General features: G+C 35.7%; 1 protein-coding gene across 2 annotated transcripts; it reads left to right on the top strand.

Moving 5' to 3' along the window:
• Nucleotides 1-2,574: 2,574 nt before the first annotated feature.
• On the top strand, nucleotides 2,575-15,441 carry LOC123564531 (alpha-(1,3)-fucosyltransferase 10-like). Of its 2 annotated transcripts, XM_045358185.2 has the most exons (7): nucleotides 2,576-2,890; nucleotides 3,724-3,781; nucleotides 4,027-4,094; nucleotides 4,436-4,650; nucleotides 5,254-5,660; nucleotides 7,307-7,487; nucleotides 14,448-15,441. In XM_045358185.2, exons 2-7 carry the CDS (start codon nucleotides 3,777-3,779, stop codon nucleotides 14,976-14,978), a joined length of 1,407 nt encoding a protein of 468 aa, XP_045214120.2. In that variant the 5' UTR covers nucleotides 2,576-2,890; nucleotides 3,724-3,776; the 3' UTR covers nucleotides 14,979-15,441. The 2 variants fall into 2 exon arrangements, with proteins under 2 accessions (XP_045214119.2, XP_045214120.2); XM_045358184.2 differs by lacking the exon at nucleotides 3,724-3,781 and having other exon boundaries at nucleotides 2,575-2,890.
• Nucleotides 15,442-18,482: the final 3,041 nt, after the last annotated feature.

Here is an 18,482-nt window from a genome sequence, read left to right as displayed (position 1 = left end):
AGATATTTGCCTTTATCAAAAACTTTAACCAAAAATGCTAAATTAAAAAGGGGCATAATTCTGTAAAAATTCAATCAGAGTTATGGGGATTGTTCTTCCTTGTGTAGACTTTGATAGTAAATAAGTATTTTAAGTTTCATGTCAATAGCTTTGACAGTAACAGAGATATTTGACTTTATCAAAAATTTTTACCCAACGGAGACGCCGACGCCGACGCCGGAGCGAGTGCAATAGCTCTACTTTTTCTTCGAAAAGGCGAGCTAAAAACAGGCACATCCAAATTTATATCACCTACCGCATAGTGATGATATAATAACTCAAACCCTATTGCCGTTATTAACTCTTTTTCATATCGCGCATAATATAATTAAACTATGTTGAGACGGTCCCCTTGAAAAATCTATCGCCTTAGGTGTCCACAGTCCACGTAGACTTAATCCGTAAATGTCTAATAAGCCTGCTGTTATGGCGAAGTGGTAAAGTGTCTGCCTTTGAGAGAGCGTCTCTTTTCCATATGCTACAGAGTCAATGCGGCCATACAGTAGGTATAACACGATTAAATTCTTGAAGCTATGTTAAAGTGGCAGAGGCCAGTTGCGCATTTGGTCCGGTTACGTTTTTCAAATAAAATAGATAGATGTACTTTACAGGTATACATATTCAACTGGTTATTTATGATGTTTATAGAACTAAGGATTCCTGCGTACGAGTGATTATTGTGTAAAATAAATATGTGCTTGAATCGATTTTCCTAGCTTTCCTAGACGGCCGGGTCTAAAATCTTACCTGAGGTAACGGAAGTCAGACGAAATGGAAACGGTCATTCATCCTTCCAGATTTAGCTCAAATTTGCGGAAAAGTAAACGGTTATGAGACACTTTTCTTCCCTCCATTATTTTCGTCTGGTCACATGCTTGAAAAATATACATGTGTTTTAGATCAGTCATTTGCAGATAATACGGTACAGGTCGCGCAAGGTTTGTGCATTTTGGGCCATTGCATAAAAATTTAGTGTCCTGAAACCGGCGTTTTACTCGTTTTAATCACAGAAACAACAGAAAAGGCAGGCTGAAGATGTCACATAATGAAGTGCTAAGTATATGCAATACATCCGCTCAAAACTTGCCTTGAATTTTTCAAAATTGGATTTTTAATGATTTTTTTTCGCACTGGTTTTAGCGCATATTTCTGGAATTTTCAAATCTACTGTCCCTTGCCCCCATAAACCTAACCCTAACCTTTATGTATATTTTGGTGGTTTATACCTACTGTATGGAATTTTCTGTATGGAAAAGAGTGAGATCCTACGTTCAATTTACAATCATAATTTAAATATTTGCTTCCTTTACAGGGCATGTATTTGAAGGGTTTCGGACTGTTCCATGTGATCTTTATCTTTAGCGAACAGTATACTGTTCCAGTATTTAGCAGTCCAGATACCTGTTGAATGCAAAAAATAGATAATGCCCAATATATTATGTCTATATAGGTTATTAGCTTTGTATAGAGAAATATGCACGAGTTCTGCGGCGGAAATATTGCGCGACTTTAGGAGCGCGATATTATTCCGTTAAAGAACGAGTGAATATTTCTCGATGCAAGGCTTTTAATCTGTTAATTACATACTTGTGTTCTCGTGTAAATATCATAAAAATATATTGAATTTGTTCAACAGCCTGAACAAAATTGATAATACTAACGTAAATAAAAGAAGAAATAACGCAACGGCACATAATAACATGACGTCACGCATACGATATGAAATTTAGACGTCAATATGTAAAATCAATGACGTTTCCGGTTCCATTGTTACTTAAAGGAGAGTAAATACGAGAACGTAATAATATTAATCTGTCTTTTTTATTTTGAGAAATATATAGGCATTTGCATGCATCTCATTTTTTTTACTTGAAAAAGTTAGGCACTCTCCCTGCAGTATATTATTTTATATTATTGTTACTAGAACATGTAAACAATTTGATATCAATGCTGTGATTAGGCGACTTCTTTCTACATAAGTTCTAACATGCTTACTTTACCTTAGAAAATACCAAACATTTCTTATCACAAGTATTCTTTTTCATATTAATATCATTAACCATCTTTCAAATCATTTTAATATCCACTTTTGTGTTTGTGAAATTTCAGTAAAGAAGTAACTTCTTCAAATGAATATACTTTGCAAATATAAATGTTGAAGAGAAACAAATTACAAAATACATTTGTTTTTACGCTTTCCACACGTACATGTACATGTATATAATTTATGCAAATTTAGTCAAATTTTGATTATAACCAATTAGTGTTGAAATAAAAATTGATGTTTAGATTCAATTTCATTTGAACAGTTTTGTTATTAAAAGTCTGTACTTGAAATTTACACACACAAAAAACTAATAATAAAACTGATATTTAGCGTTGATAATGTGTTGGTTTTTATTAGAATAATTAAAACGCAACTTGATAGCCCCTGCGGACTTGAAATCCCTTCAACGATGGCAAAACCATCATAAATCAGTCTAGTGTATTTTCTACAGGTACAGGTGTTACAATATATCAAGAATTCCCCTGTCGAAACCAGACGCCAGATGATAACTGTGCTTTCAAAAGCCTACATCTGTCACAGTTGGATGTAATGAATTACACAGGCGCGCGCGGAACGCACGTTCTTTCTATATCCTGGAGATTCCACAGACGTCAAGTGTAACGAAAGTCAGCGTATGGAACTAACTTACTTTTAACGTTTAGAAAAAAAAATACTATATAGAAAAACGTTATGTGATTATTTCTTCGGCTATATTTTAACTTAAATAGTTTGTTCACAGTGTGGAAAAAAATACATTTGTAGGGCATACCAACACAGGAAGTTTGAAGCTATGCGATTTGCGAGGTAAGAGGCTATCACTGGATATAAACTATTTTATTTGACGATTTATGTACACATTAAATAATCATATCACTGACAACTATTTATTACTTCATTCTTATCTGATAATATTGTCACTCCTGATCATTTACAACCTGCATACAAATAACTCTTTATGTCATTTAACTGATATACATTATCACTTTTGCGATTTGCATTGCCTTTATATCTGCACAAGTCAATGCAATCTCGTTATTAAACCTCAGTTTTGGTTTAAACATTATTGCTTAAAATAACTTTAGATAAATATTTTAGCATGACCTTAGAATAGCAACATAAAACATAAAGTTCAGTGAATGATTCGTCTATATGTTAGATGTTTTCGAGATAAGGTGAACGATCAGCGATAAACAAACAGTGTGAGAGCATCTGGTTTCAAGAAAATGCCTCCTAACTTCATATCCGATATACCTTGGTTCAAAAGAACTTTTGTATTTGTTTCGCTGAAAATATCAACTCAGATAGTTTTATTAGGACATATGATCAGTTATTTCTTTTGAAGTGCACATTAGACAAAATAGCATTATGACAGTTTGTGAAATACAGAGGTTATCAAAAATGAACATCAATGTAATATTTCATTCCACTTTTAACTGGGCTTCAATAGAAGTACCACAGAACCCGGTTGTCGCGAGCAGAATGACACATCTCAAATAACAATACTTCTTCACATGTTTGAACTATTTATATTGACTGAGCATCATTGTTGCGTTAACTTAATAATCATCACTTATATGTTTAATATGAAAATATCTAAATGTTAGTTAACTTGAAGACCATTTATACATTTATTTTAGGTTGAACTTGCACCCGATCCTCGGACTTGAGAATTAAAAAATGGACTTTCACTATGAGGCAAGAACTTGATTGAAAAATCGTAACATTAAAAAAAATATCATTGTTGTTGACTGTTAATAAAACATATTTTAAGACTGCTACAATTAAACAACATAATTATGGCGTTAAGACACCACGAACATTACCGTTAATTGTTTTAGAAATTAGCAGCAAATTTACTTTACCATGATATATAATTTACTTAGAATTATAAAATATATATAACATGATGTTGAACTTAAAGGAATCTGTGTCGTTTGCAGGTTTACAAAGCGGTGTGTGACACTCGTGATAATATGTGTGATCTTAATTCAGCTGGTCTGGTATTACAGTAAGTACAATAACATTGTTTGCTTACTTGTTCAGAATTGTTTACGAGTTTTATGCCAGCAAAGTTACGCCTTTATTTTATATTTTGGCGCTCATCATAATTTTCCTTGCTTTTAGCAACTGTTATGCAAGTATACCTATGGACAGTGCCAAAACATGTTCAAATGATGCAGTGTGTCAGTATCATTATACTGTTCTAATTCATTAAAAGCTCAGACTTCAAAAGTTCTGCGTCACGTTTTGATTGAGAACTGACTGACTGAGAGAAGCGACTCGTGTAAGTCGTTGATGTAGTTAAGTCTGTTAGGCTGTTGCTGTTAACTTGACTGTACTCAATTTCAGCCTCAGAGAAGCAAAGTTATAGGTCTTTCAAACAAGTAAATCTGCCAAAAGCGAAGAACAAGACCCTATCGGGATTATGGCCTGGCAAAATTGATATCCCTATTCTGCTCTGGTGGGATTCGGTATATACAGATGTAGACGAAATTAGACACTGTGGAGAAAATAAATGTAGACTGACAAATAAAAGAGAATTTCAAAATCATCACGACACGTCTGTGAGTATACATGAAATATTATGTCCGGATTGTATTTTTTTACATTATTATGTGAAGTAGATATGCAGCAACAAATGGTCACGCCCTCCAATAAGAACAAAATATAAAGGAGGGCCGTGGATGTATATAATATTTGTTTAAAATCTTTCGTTCACATACATTCTTGATTGCTAGAGCACTTACTCATTTTTTTTAAATGTGAAAAGAAGTCTTTGGACCTTCTTGCGTGAAACAAATGTCAAAAGAGGAAAGAGAAAAAGAGATACAATCCACTGCAAAGTAGTAGAAGAAAAGAAGTTCAGTTCGTTTACATATTTCACTAAAATTACGGAAGCGAGGTAATAACGTGCTACCTATTTGACCGTTGAAACGCTAAATTGTGTCCCCTCGTTTGATACACTGGCACTAAATTTTATGTCATTCTTTTCAAAACTTTTCTTGAAATAGGAAAATAAGTGTTTTTTAAGTCACCGTAAGTAGATATTTACCTATTTTCAACTATGATCAAAATTAATTTTACACCGATGTTTCAAGTTAAACAATGAGTCCAGCGATTATGTTGACAAAGTACATGTAACAGCCTCTATTATATTTTGCTTACAGGCTTTTCTGTTTTATGGTTCCAATTTTAAACCATATAACCTGCCGCTTCCAAGAAAACCTCATCACCTCTGGGCCTTGATGCACGAGGAATCTCCAAGAAATGCCTACATTCTTTTACACGAGCCGGCTTTATCTATCTTCAACTTTACTTCCACTTATAGTATGCAGTCTGATTATCCAATTACTACGCAATGGTTACAGTGTCCTGAATGGTTGCAAGACAAGAAGTACGTTCTGCCATTGGTGGATAAAAATAGACTTCGCAAACTTGGCTTGGCGCCAGTTTTATATTTGCAAAGCGACTGCGATGTTCCTTCCGATAGAGACAGTTTTGTGAAAGTTTTGCAAAAACATATACCTGTTGACTCTTACGGCACCTGCTTACAAAACAAGAAAATGGCTCGAAGGTAAAAAAAAAATAGATAATGGATTTATTAAGACAACTTACTGTACTAGCAATAGACCGTATTCGGTGCAATACATTATTTTTATCCCTTTTTAAAACAAAAAATCTTATATCGGTTACCATCATGAAATGTTTTATTTATATCCCATTTCAGTCTTTTAATAATCTATGAAAAAAGCTGAAAATTGAAAATACTGCATCTTGTATAAACTGTACGCTGAAAACAGTTTACAAATACTATTTGGGATTAAATCAGACATGGTCTGCAAGTGATTCAAATTTTAGATATGTTTTGGGAAGATTAAAAAAAATTAGAAAAGAACATTGAGACTAATGCTGAGCAAAAAACATATTTAGCATTGAGAAGTTTAAGTCGAAATGTCTGTAAATATATATCTGTTATTACATAAAAAGGAATGAGGACATGATTATAAAAATGTCTGTAACTTTTATACTTCTTCCTTCATCCAATTTAAGCTAAATGCGTAGGGTCTGCCAAAATTTGTTTAATATTTTAAGAAGAAGACAAAAAAGCTACAAGCATAAATTATGGTACTTGTGGTTTCCTGTTAGTTCCGGCTGGCGGCTATATCCGATAGGCTCAAGGATTTTCGTCAAGATAGAATAATTTCTGAAGAACTTTGCAAGAAAATACATAAGAAGATATTATCGTGAATTATAATTCTTTTCAATACAAACTCTGTGTAGTTCCTTTTTTCTATAAAAAGATATTCCTAGATTTCCCTGTAAGTATTAAACACAACCTTTCATGTCATACATCAAAATGTGGAACTTCAAGACAGTTAAAGATAATTGAGCCGCACCATGAGAAAACCAACATAGTGCATTTGCATTCGCTAACGGTTTCTCTAATTGTAATAGGCTTTGAAAGCGAACAGCATAGATCCTGACCAGACTGCGCAGATTCATGCTGGTCGCAAATGCACTATGTTGGTTTTCTCATGGTGCGGCTCATATATTTAAGAAGTTTGGTACACCACCTAGGTAACTTCTTGATTAATACAAATTTGAGCCGGAATATTCACGAAAAGTCCTATTTGGTGAACAAAACAGTAGTCGTTTCAGAACGACGTCGGTTGTAGATTGCATGGTTCTAATTCATTTCCATTTTCTTCATATAAACTGTTTGTTTAAAGTACTTTAAAACATTTCAGTAAAAAGAAAACAATAAATAGCCAGTTAATATATCATGCCCACTTTGCTTAATACAGCTGAACAGGATTTAGATTCCATTTACTTTCTTATGAGGACAGTGTTTTCTTTAGTTTTGTTTTACAAGAAATATAAATGTATCAATATTTGTAAGCTCGTATACAACACACTGTTGTGCTCATAGCACCCATCATGGTAGATAGTCCATTTTCACTCGGCCCTTATTTGTATCCAGTGTCTTATTCAGACCAGAAAATTGACAGTTCTTATGTCTAAAATAAGTTTTTGTAGATCCAAAAAAAAAAATGGAGAACTCCTTTAATTCTAAATAGACTTGTTTTCGGTAACTTTAATCACAGCGTTTTGTTACAAAGAGTTTTCAGAATATTTCAAGGTCTGCAAACACATTTCCTCATTAACTGTCAATATACTTTACTGTATTCTCATCATATTAAAACAAGTATCATTTTCCAGACTAAGATTCCACGACAACATGGCCCCACTAGACGACCAAGAATTCTTCCGATTTGCAGCGCGTTACAAGTTCGCTTTGGCTATGGAGAACTATGTTTGTGAAGATTATATTACAGAAAAATTATGGAGACCCCTACGTCTCGGATCAGTACCAATTGTGTTTGGTGCTCCTAATATTAAAGTAAGTATCAAGGTAACAGTTATTTTACGCTCACTGCAAATTGAATTTATATCTAAGACCATGCAAAAACTTATGGACAGTTATTTCAGGATGGTATTGAGGAATATCTTACTGCTAATTCGTACGTGTACGTTACGATCTGGTAATGTAGTTACTGGCGAGAAATCCAAAGAATGCTTTTGCCTGTTGTTAAAGTGCTATATTGCTAAAACGTACAAACGGAAGAAAGCATGTTCGCTTTTAATATAATATATATTGGTTGGTTTTAGTGCCACCATGATTATGAAACATAAACAGATATTTGTATTTGATACAAATTTAGATTTGAGATGACCATTTTGTACTAAATATTTTCAATAACTTTCACAAGATATTGCTGCTGTTATTATTTTTACCTTCGTTATAGGCCTCCATAAACGTTGCAATATTTACAGACAGTCAGAAAACAAAACTGAGTATTCGTTTAAACCTGTACAGACCTCTTCTATCAACCACTTAAGATGATTGACCGTGGTTTATAAATAATCTCACTGTAACCATGGCAGCTATTTTTAAGACCCTAAACTGACTGTATGGAAAACCAGTGCAATCAAGTACTAAATGCTAATCGTCACATTCTTTAACTTTATAAGAAAGATAGAAACGTTGTCGGTTTTATCAGTTAACACAAATTTTGCCATTTATTGTTATACATTGTAGTTTGATTCACGTGTCCGTATGCCGGATGCGGACTTTATTCTATGTTTTTCGGATAAATGACGCTATTACTTCCGGGTTATCAAACGGGCAAAACAATTTATTCTCTTCTAAATTACAATACACGGCTACATTGACGTAAATCGTTCTTAGGTTTTATCATAATGCGTTTTGCTGCACTTTATGAATCCTTGAAAAGAAAAGATAAACCACATTTAGAAAATTCGGACGCATTTTTCACTTTCTGTTAAACATTTCTATGAAATATTTGTTCGGCATTTTTGATTTGATTTAGTGTAAATTTCACCAACCATATTTAGGTTTACTGTATTCTTGATACTTTTTATAGATGTTGATAAAATATTCATTTTTGTGTTCCTTAAACTGTGCTTAAGCCGTAGGTATTGTGAAACTAAGACGATTTGGTGCGGGATACAGAGGGTAATTTAGTTAGAACATATATAGCTAGGCTAGAATCCTGCAATCAGTTCGACCAGCTGTGCATGTATAATAGTATCGCTAGGGCGATTTCAGACTTTTGACCCAAACGTTAAGTCATGGCAGGTGCAGTTGACTGTTCGAAGATACAAATTGTAGTCATCAACGATTTCTGAGATCAATGTTAACTTGAAAAAAATCAAAGATGCAATGTTTTTTTTAAATCCTAACTGATGTAATGACTGATATAGATGCATAGCATATACATAACTGTCAAGTTACTGTAGTACACAGGAAAAGCAAAAGCAATAACATGTGTCCATACAAAGTGTAACGGCTGCCTTCTTTCGACATACGTGAGATGAATTGTCTTACTTTTCAATATTTTCAACACCTCTACTGTGTTCTATGCAAAAGAAACGACAGAAGAGCTATTGCACCAACAACTCACTCTGCATTATGCAGAGTAAAACGTTAAACTATCCATTTATAAATTTAAAATTTATATAACAAACATACGATTAAGTCCGAAAATCTCGGTTGTGGTAAAAAGAAACTTGATTAAGACCGTGACCAAAAACAGATCTTGTGAGTCTGTGATATATTACAGACACCGGTATATACCGGATTTAAGCGATTTGAATGTCTAGTATCTTTAATGTATATATTTTGTAACCATGGTAATCCTAACCCTATCTTTAGTCAGTATATTATACATATTATACACTAAAAGCGTGCGGACATGCACAAATTTATTTTAAAAATTTATAATGATTTTGTGACATGCGCATAACGACTGCACCAGATTTGTAATGAGAAACATCGCTTGATTAAAAGGTTGTTATATGAGGACACTCTCTCAAGAATAAATTCTCTGCGTTGGACTAGCTGCAATGCTTTATCGTCATCTGAAGATCTATCTTTCAGGAATAAAGTATCTTCGCTGGACCAGGTACTCTGCCTAACTGCGACCTCTCTGTCTCTGTCTCTTTGTCTCTCTGTCACTCTCTCTTTCCGGTGCGGAGCTCTCGATCCGGAGGCGAACCTCTACCACTGATCTATCATGTCACACGATGAGACTGATGTCTAAATTGGTAGAATTTGTTTCATCATTCACCTAAATTAATTAGTGTAAAAATAGTAATTTTGTACCAGATAGAGGATCCGATATACTATTTTCTTGCTGGCTATACATGTAAAGGGGGAGCAACTGTCTGTCATTTTGTAATCGATGAGCATCGATAAATATTTCTGGTAAAATTAAGCAAATCCTGATATCATAAAATTACATTTGAACGAACTTTCTAATGGCGTGGTCACACTACACGTAGTTAATCGTAGTAAGGAATGATCGTAGTTGATCGTAGTTGATCGAACTAAGCGTAGTTACACGTAGATAATCGTAGTCAAACGTAGTAATGATCGTAGTTCGAACTTATGATTTGTCCGTAGTAAGCAAATAATTTTTCGACATGTTCAAAATCTGACTACGATTAACTACGATGCTTTGACCCTACTGTGCCCGTAGTTTGAACGTAGTTGATCTTAGTTAAACGTACTTGATCGTACTTAACAGTAGTGTGTATCGTTTTTGATCGTAGTACAAGAAAAACGCATCGACAGTACGGTTCAACTACGATCAACTAGGGCTCCACTACGGCTAAACTAAACTAGGACTCCATTACGGCTAAATGCTTTTCCGTAGCTCAGCGTAGTTGATCGTAATTTGTCGCAGTTGTTCGTACTTCGATCGTAGTATATACGTAGTGTAACGTAGTAACTCGTGGTAAGACGTAGTGATACCCTAGTTAACCCTACCCGATTTACTCGTAGTTGAACGTAGTTGTTCGTACTTACACGTACTTCAACGTACGACAAACTACGTTTAAAATTAACTACGACCAACTACGTGCGTGAACGTAAATGTGACCATTGCTTAAAAGGTTAAAACATGTTGAAGTAACTATTTTTTACGAAATTAAATCGACAATGGGCTGCATACTAGCTTTTTTACAAATAAATATTTTGCATTTGGAGATTAGTCTGGCTCACACGTGTCCCATACATAACCAAATAAGTACTTGATTTATTTGTTCGTTAAATGATATATTACTGATGTCAACGGATGCTATACGATTAACACAAGTAGTGTGATAATTTAGGATTTTATTGCCTTTTGACTACTACAATAGGGCTTAACAAAAGCAATATATTGCAATCATTGTAAAACGGGTTTTATAACAATACCCATCAGTGTGTCATACAATAGTTACTGTTATCTTCATCCACCGTGTTCCGTTTTTATGAAATATTTGTCGGGTTTTCAACGACGAGCGATAATCATCACACTTATAACCGCACAAGAAAATATTAATTAAATTGACCACATTCTCAAATTATTTTTCCACCTAAAGTATAATGAAAATGAACGACGAACTAAACCATTCATGCTGAATCTTGTGCAGACAAAAATATATCGTCTTCACAAGACAACAAAGCAACACTACGTAATGTGCAAGCATGTTAATCTAGTTTTCATTTCCGAAGAAGTTTCCATGTTTGTTTCCTGCTGTGTTATCTCGTTTTCGCACGACATTCAGTGATTCATCTTAGCTCCTGGATCAATATTTCCTAGTTTAACTCGTGATAAATTATCATTCTTCAGTTTTATGTGTCAGGGTATTTCGGGATTTCCTTAAATGTGTTTTTTTTCATTTTCTTATCCGACCTTGTCCTAAAAGTAAGCTTTCGGTGACATTCAAAGAACTGTCGACATTGCCCCGAAAGGATACATATATGCATATGATATCAATAAAGTATTGACATTGGTCACTATCTATAAGCCAAGACATTTGTTCAGAAATTAAAGTATTTAGGTTGTTGTTTTTTTTTTTCAAAAATGGCGTCATGTTGATTTCACGGACCGAAGAAAACAATATTTGATATCATTGTACATGTGCCCATAGTTATTTAGCGCGTGCATAATGTTACACGGTCAGCCTGAAAAAAATACGATTTTTTTTCAAAAAGTATCGGTCTCATTTTAATCCGTAAGAATGTGATTAACAGAAAATTCGTTTATTTTCACAAATCAATAGGAAATAAAAAAAACTTACTTGTTTTCAGTGTGATGTCGAAGTATAGCGTCATCGAAAATGAAGGCAATTCGATATTTTCAGAGGTCTTAAGGCATACAGACACTGAATAGGAAAATGGCGCGAAAAAAAAAAAGTAGAGCTGTGTAGAGCTATTTTCCTTATTTTCTTTGCAATTTTTTTGGTAAAATCACATAACAGATCTATGCTTGACATGTAGATAGCATTTTGATCATGAAATAACAACATGACAAAATTTTTCATATACCACCAGTATTTTTAAAATGATTTTGCAGTTTGTGTGTATGACTGAAATTATTTTTCTTGCATCAAACATGACCCCCACTTTTCTTTTGACTTTTATTTATCACTGACAATATTCTTCAAGAAAATGTAGATTACAGACATTTAAAATGGGTCCTGATGTGTGCTGCGGCCATTGGAAATAGGTCAATTTTATATAGAATAAAGAACAACAACTATTTAGTGTGTTATAACCTATAAGGTATTAGGCCCATAATAGAGAACCTCCTTTTTGAAGAGTATTCAATTTCTACCATAAACCTACTTTGACTGCAATTTTCAGGGGGGGGGGGGGGGGGGGGGGCGTAGGTTCAAGCCCCACTGGGACCAAATTTTTTTTTCCTTATTTTCCTTTTCTTCTTGTAAATTTTTACTTCTTTCAAGACTTGTTATTGATTTATTGTACAAAAGTTGAAAAAAAATCATTTGATAAGCGATTTCCTGCTGTTCAAAGTGAATTTACCTCCGAAACAGAAGAGGTAGAGTTAGACATCTTTAAAAATACTGAGTTACATGCGGTAAAAGTTCTCTATTTTGCCTTCATTCTTTAGATTACATATTGTGGAAGAAATGTTGGTAGGTTTTACTTCTGCCCCAAGGTTATTTTTGAATGAAGTGAGCAAAATTCAAAACAGACCCACAGGATTCGACCTTAATTTTTCAATGTTGGAGTTAGAATTCTGTCTCATTAAATCCGTTTACTCGAGGTACCCTAGAAATAGCGATACTGACAGATTTTATTTTAAGTTTTATAGTTGTTTACCAATAGTTTGATGTTTCTTTCATAAAAAACAATGGTATAATGAATTCTCTGCAAACGTTTTGGATAAAGGGCACCACTTTGAAATTTGTCTCTACTTGAGCTTGAGGAAATACCATAAATTACACAAAATTTATAAAAAAAAACGGCACGGTAAAAGTTTTTAAAAATTTGCAATTAAGTGCGAAGCACAGTCAACTGTACGAATATACCCAGCAAATGCCATTTTTTAAACATTACTATTAGAGGCCTAATACCTTAATTATCGATGACAATATATTTTGATATCAGACTTCAAACAGATATCCTCTGTAACACATTACATTTTTATTTAAACGAACGTTTATGATGCAGCTAAATAACATTTCAGAATCAGTATATCACTTTTGCCTCATTATTTCACAGTAGTACAAAGAAATGTTCTGTAACTGCAGCTGAATTATGTGAAATGAATACCAAATCATTAGACTTAATAATTATGTCTTCCCCATAGTTGGGGGAGACATATTGTTTTTGCCTTCGCCGTCCGTCCGTCCGTCCGCATTAAGCTTGTCCGGCTTTCACAAGTCAAACTGCTGGCCGGATTTCGACGAAACTTCACAGGAGTAATCAGTACCAAGCCTAGTTGTGCATGTCGCCGGCACGTTCAGCTTCGCTGCACAAAATGGCCGCAAGAGCTAAAAATAGAAAAATCTTGTCCGGCTTTCACAGGTCAAACTGCTGGCTGGATTTCGACGAAACTTCACGGGAGTGATCAGTACCAAGACTAGTTGTGCATTTCGCCGGCACGTTCAGCTTCGCTGCACAAAATGGCCGCCAGAGTTAAAAATAGAAAAATCTTGTCCGGCTTTCACAGGTCAAACTGCTGGCTGGATTTCGACGAAACTTCACGGGAGTGATCAGTACCAAGACTAGTTATGCATATCGCCGGCACGTTCAGCTTCGCTGCACAAAATAGCCGCCAGAGCTAAAAATAGAAAAATCTTGTCCGGCTTTCACAGGTCAAACTGCTGGCTGGATTTTGACGAAACTTCACAGGAGTGACCAGTACCGACTAGTTGTGCATATCGCCGACACGTTCCGCTTCGCTGCACAAAATGGCCACCAGAGCTAAAAATAGAAAAATCTTGTCCGGCATTCACAGGTCGAACTGCTGGGTGGATTTCGAAAAATTCACACGAGTGATCAGTACCAAGCCTAGTTGTGCATATCGCCAACACGTTCCGCTTCGCTGCACAAAATGGCCGCCAGAGCTAAAATAGAAAAATCTTGTCCGGCTTTCACAGGTCAAACTGCTGGACAGATTTCAATGAAACTTCACAGGAGTATCCAGTACCAAGCCTAGTTGCACGTTCCGCTTTGCTGGACAAAATTGCCGCCAGAGCTAAAGGTATACATAGTGGGGGGGGGGGGGGGGACGTATGTTTTATGACAAAAACACTAGTCCTTCTAGTCTTTAAGTTGCCCGCTGAAATACATTATTAGCTTTTAACAGAAAAACAGAATCCACAACAGAAAATTATCACCATAAATTACAAGACAGTATTTTAATAATTATTAAGGAACCTTGCATTATTTTGTACCGTTTTATGATTTTAAAAACGGAACTTAAAATTTTATATAATCATATAACTTTAATTTTGTGAATACGACATTTTTACATTGCAGGAATATCTCCCATCCAACAACTCTGCAATCGTCATAGAGGATTATGAAGACGTAGAAGATCTCGTCCAATATATTCGTTTGCTTGACACCAACGATAAGCTGTACAAACAGTATATGACTTTTAAGGATGGGCCACTTGAAAATCTCAAGTTAAAGCAAATACTTCAGTCTAGGGATTGGGCACCAGACTTCTGTAGTAAATCTATTCCAAAATTTATGGATCATCAAAATAAACTATATAACTCAATTTTTACAGGGTACGAGTGTTTTGTTTGTGATAAAGTACATGAATATATTAAATCAGGTGGCAAAACAGTATTTAAAGTTAATGCTAGTGATTACAAGTGCCCGTCACCTAGACGGTTTGATGAGAGTGGGCATTACAGTATCCATAAAGACACCTGGGCAGCGGAATGGAACTTCGGCAAGCATGAAGCCATTGCAATGCTCCTCTTGTACGAGAGTGGCAAAACTATGTCTCAAAAGGAGTTCTACAAATTTGTTAAAAAGACTATGAACAGTGATTATTGATAACATTCTTTCATCGCGATTTAAATTTATTTTGTATAATCTCTCAAAGTCACATACATGTATTCATCAGAGACAGTTATATTATGTACAATTACCTGGTACATGTATATACATATCTAATATTATTAACTGTCTCAAAACAAATAGTACATCTTTTATAAAATAATTATATTTGAACAACTTGGCATATAGATTGGTATTTCGGAAAAACAACAATATGACGAAACAATGTCATTGAAACTACTATCAACGACATATTGATTGATTTATTAACAACATTGTTCAAGCTAAATCAAGAAATGGGAGTGTAAAATAACTACACATCGTTTCCGGCACTGTACAAAAGTTCAAACCTGTAGACCGCAGTAAATCACTAATTTTCAATGGGCTATGCAAAACTTGTAAAGCTGCACATTTCCATAAAGAATATGCACTTTTATTAGATAAAAATATTTGGAATGAATGGCTTATTGCATTTGGTTATCAGTATATCGTATTATCACATGTTGTTAACAAGTATTGGAGACATCCCCGAATTGTTAAAATAATAATATCCCAATATTAATTCATATGAGATGATATCTTCAACGTGCTATATTTCAGGATAACAGCATTTCTGTTCATACGAGATATAAATCGTATTAGCATCTCAAGACATTTATCTCAGGTGAGTTCTTGTGATCACACTGTGTCCGTCGTTTTATTTAAACATCTCGCCTGAAGTTACTGGTCAGTATTCCACGAAACCTCGTCTGCAGTAGCCTGACATAGACATCTATCAGTTTTTTTACAAACGGTTCCACTTGATTGCATTAAGGGGACCTCAAAGCTAACAATAAAAAATAATTCTCATGAACTCCTTGGCCTTTTACATCCTTGGATGAACCTTTCCGAAATTTGTTCAAATGGTTTCGCTTGACCGCACGTAATGGCCCAAGAAAACTAACTAAAACTAGAAGAAAAACTAGAAAATGCTTTTGTAAAAAAGCGCATGTCTCCCCCAATGCAAAGTCCTATAGGCAAGAAGTCAATAGGGGTCAGGAGCGAAAGTCAAAGAGACACTGATGGTTAGCTGCAATAGGGATCATCTACTTGGCATGTCCAGTCATCCCGCTAAATTTCAACACTCTTGGCCTAGTGGTTCTCAAGTCATGTGACCTTGACCTTTGATCAAGTGACCTCAAAATAAATAGGAGTCATCTACTCTGCATGTCCAATCATCCTATTAAGTTTCAACATTGTAGGTCAAGTGGTTCAAGTTATTTCCAAAAAATGATTTTACATGAACAGGCCACTGTGACCTTGACCTTTAATAGACTGACCCCATAATCAATAGGGGTCATCTACTCTGCATGTTCAATCATCCTATGAAGTTTCAACATTCTGGGTCAAGTGTTTCTCAAGTTATTGATCGGAACTGGTTATCAATGTTCAGGCCCCTGTGACCTTGACCTTTAACAGAGTAACCCAAAAACAATAGGGGTCATTTACTCTGCATGAACAATCATCCTATGAAGTTTCAACATTCTGGGTCGAGAGGTTCTCAAGTTATTGATTGGAAATGGTTTTCCATGTTCAGGCCCCTGTGACCTTGACCTTTAACAGAGTGACCCTAAAATCGTTAGGGGTCATCTACTCTGCATGACCAATCATTCTATGAAGTTTCATCATTCTGGGTCAAGTGGTTCTCAAGTTACTGACCGGAAATGGTTTTCAATGTTCAGGCCCCTGTGACCTTGACATTTCACAGAGTGACCCCAAAATCGATAGGGATCATCTACTTTGCATGACCAATCATCCTATGAAGTTTCAACATTCTGGGTCAAGTGGTTCTCTAGTTATTGATCGGAAATGGTTTTCAATGTTCAGGCCCCTGTGACCTTGACCTTTGACGGAGTGACCCCAAAATCAATAGGGGTCATCTACTCTTCATGACCAATCATCCTATGAAGTTTCAACATTCCGGGTCAAGTGGTTCTCTAGTTATTGATCGGAAATGGTTTTCAATGTTCAGGCCCCTGTGACCTTGACCTTTGACGGAGTGACCCCAAAATCAATAGGGGTCGTCTACTCCAGCAGCCCTACAATCCTATGAAGCTTGAAGGTTCTAGGCCAAATGATTCTCAAGTTATTGCTCGGAAATGAAGTGTGATGTACGGACGGACGGACGGAAGGACGGACGGACGGACGGACAGGGCAAAAACAATATGTCTCCTGGGGGAGACATAATAATCAATTTCTTCTCAAGAATGACATAATGGATCTTCACTAAACTTTGTATGTATCTTTCTAGGAATAAACTCTCTCCTGTTTGTTTAAATGATTCCGCTTGACTGCTGAGCTATAACTATAAATACCTTTAAGCAACTTCCTCTCGTGCATATCGTGATAGATATTCTCCAATTTTGGTTAGAGCAATCTTGCATTAACATTTCTCAAAGTTTGCACTTTACTGTCAACAAACGCTGAATAGAAGATGTTTCAGATGAATCCCCTTGGTCAGATAATTCCGCCTGACTGCACTTGATAGCCAACAAAGCTCAAAATAGAAACACTGTTTCTTCTTAAAAGCCGCTTGGTGCATTTTACCCGACTTGGTCTGTAGACACTGCACTTATTGGCGGCAAGGGCAATCGATAGAAGAAACCATTCAACAACTTCTTCTCCTTAATCGCTTGATGGTCAGAAGCATCACTGTAGTAAACTTGTTTGTGTGTGTGTGTGTGTGTGTGTGTGTGTGTGTGTGTTCGGGTTTCACGTCTTTTTCAACAATTTTTCAGTCATATAAACGACGGTGTCTGCTTGTAGCAGTGAGCACAATGCCCAACTTTATAGTGCTGCTTCACTGGAATATCACGCCGTAGACACGTGGCATAATACCCCACCCAGTCACATTATACTGGCACCGGGCTGACCAGTCCTAGCACTACCCTCGTAATGCTGAGCGCCAAGCGAGGAAGCTAGTACCATTTCTTACGTCTTTGGTATGACGCGGTCGGGGATCGAACCCACGACCTCCCGCACTCGAAGCGGACGCTCTACCACTAGACCGCCATGTCATGATGTGTATGTATGTATGTATGTATGTATGTATTTATTCGGGTTTAGTGTGTGAGTTTTTATTTTAATAATATTTCAGTCATCGTGAGCACAATGAACTATATATTGCTATCTCACTGGAATATAAAGCCATAAACACGTGACATGATACCCCACCCAGTCACATTTTACTGACAACGGGCTGTCTACTCTCAGAGGTATCGTGTAAATGCTGAACACTAAGCGAGGAAACTAGTAGTAACATGTTCACGTCTTTGGTATGACGCGACCAGTGAGCAAACTCACAACCTCGGTCACAAGTCTACCGAGGCGGCGTATATGGCCGTCATGTGCTTGGATTATAAGTATATAGCTTACACTTCATTTTATTTGAAACGGTTCGATTTCAGAATAATTTCAAACAATCTTTCCTTGGGTGACACTCTACCAAAATAGTTATATGAA

Source organism: Mercenaria mercenaria, chromosome 2, assembly GCF_021730395.1.
Source record: "Mercenaria mercenaria strain notata chromosome 2, MADL_Memer_1, whole genome shotgun sequence".
Lineage (NCBI taxonomy): Eukaryota > Metazoa > Mollusca > Bivalvia > Venerida > Veneridae > Mercenaria > Mercenaria mercenaria.
Note: the sequence above shows the minus strand (reverse complement) of the source record. Positions and strands in the feature narration are given on the sequence as shown.

Excerpts from the sequence above, each read along its gene's own strand:
- LOC123564531 (XM_045358184.2), top strand. Across the intron at positions 4,095-4,435 it reads TCAGCTGGTCTGGTATTACA|CCTCAGAGAAGCAAAGTTAT; the intron begins GTAAGTACAATA and ends ACTCAATTTCAG. Across the intron at positions 5,661-7,306 it reads AACAAGAAAATGGCTCGAAG|ACTAAGATTCCACGACAACA; the intron begins GTAAAAAAAAAA and ends ATCATTTTCCAG.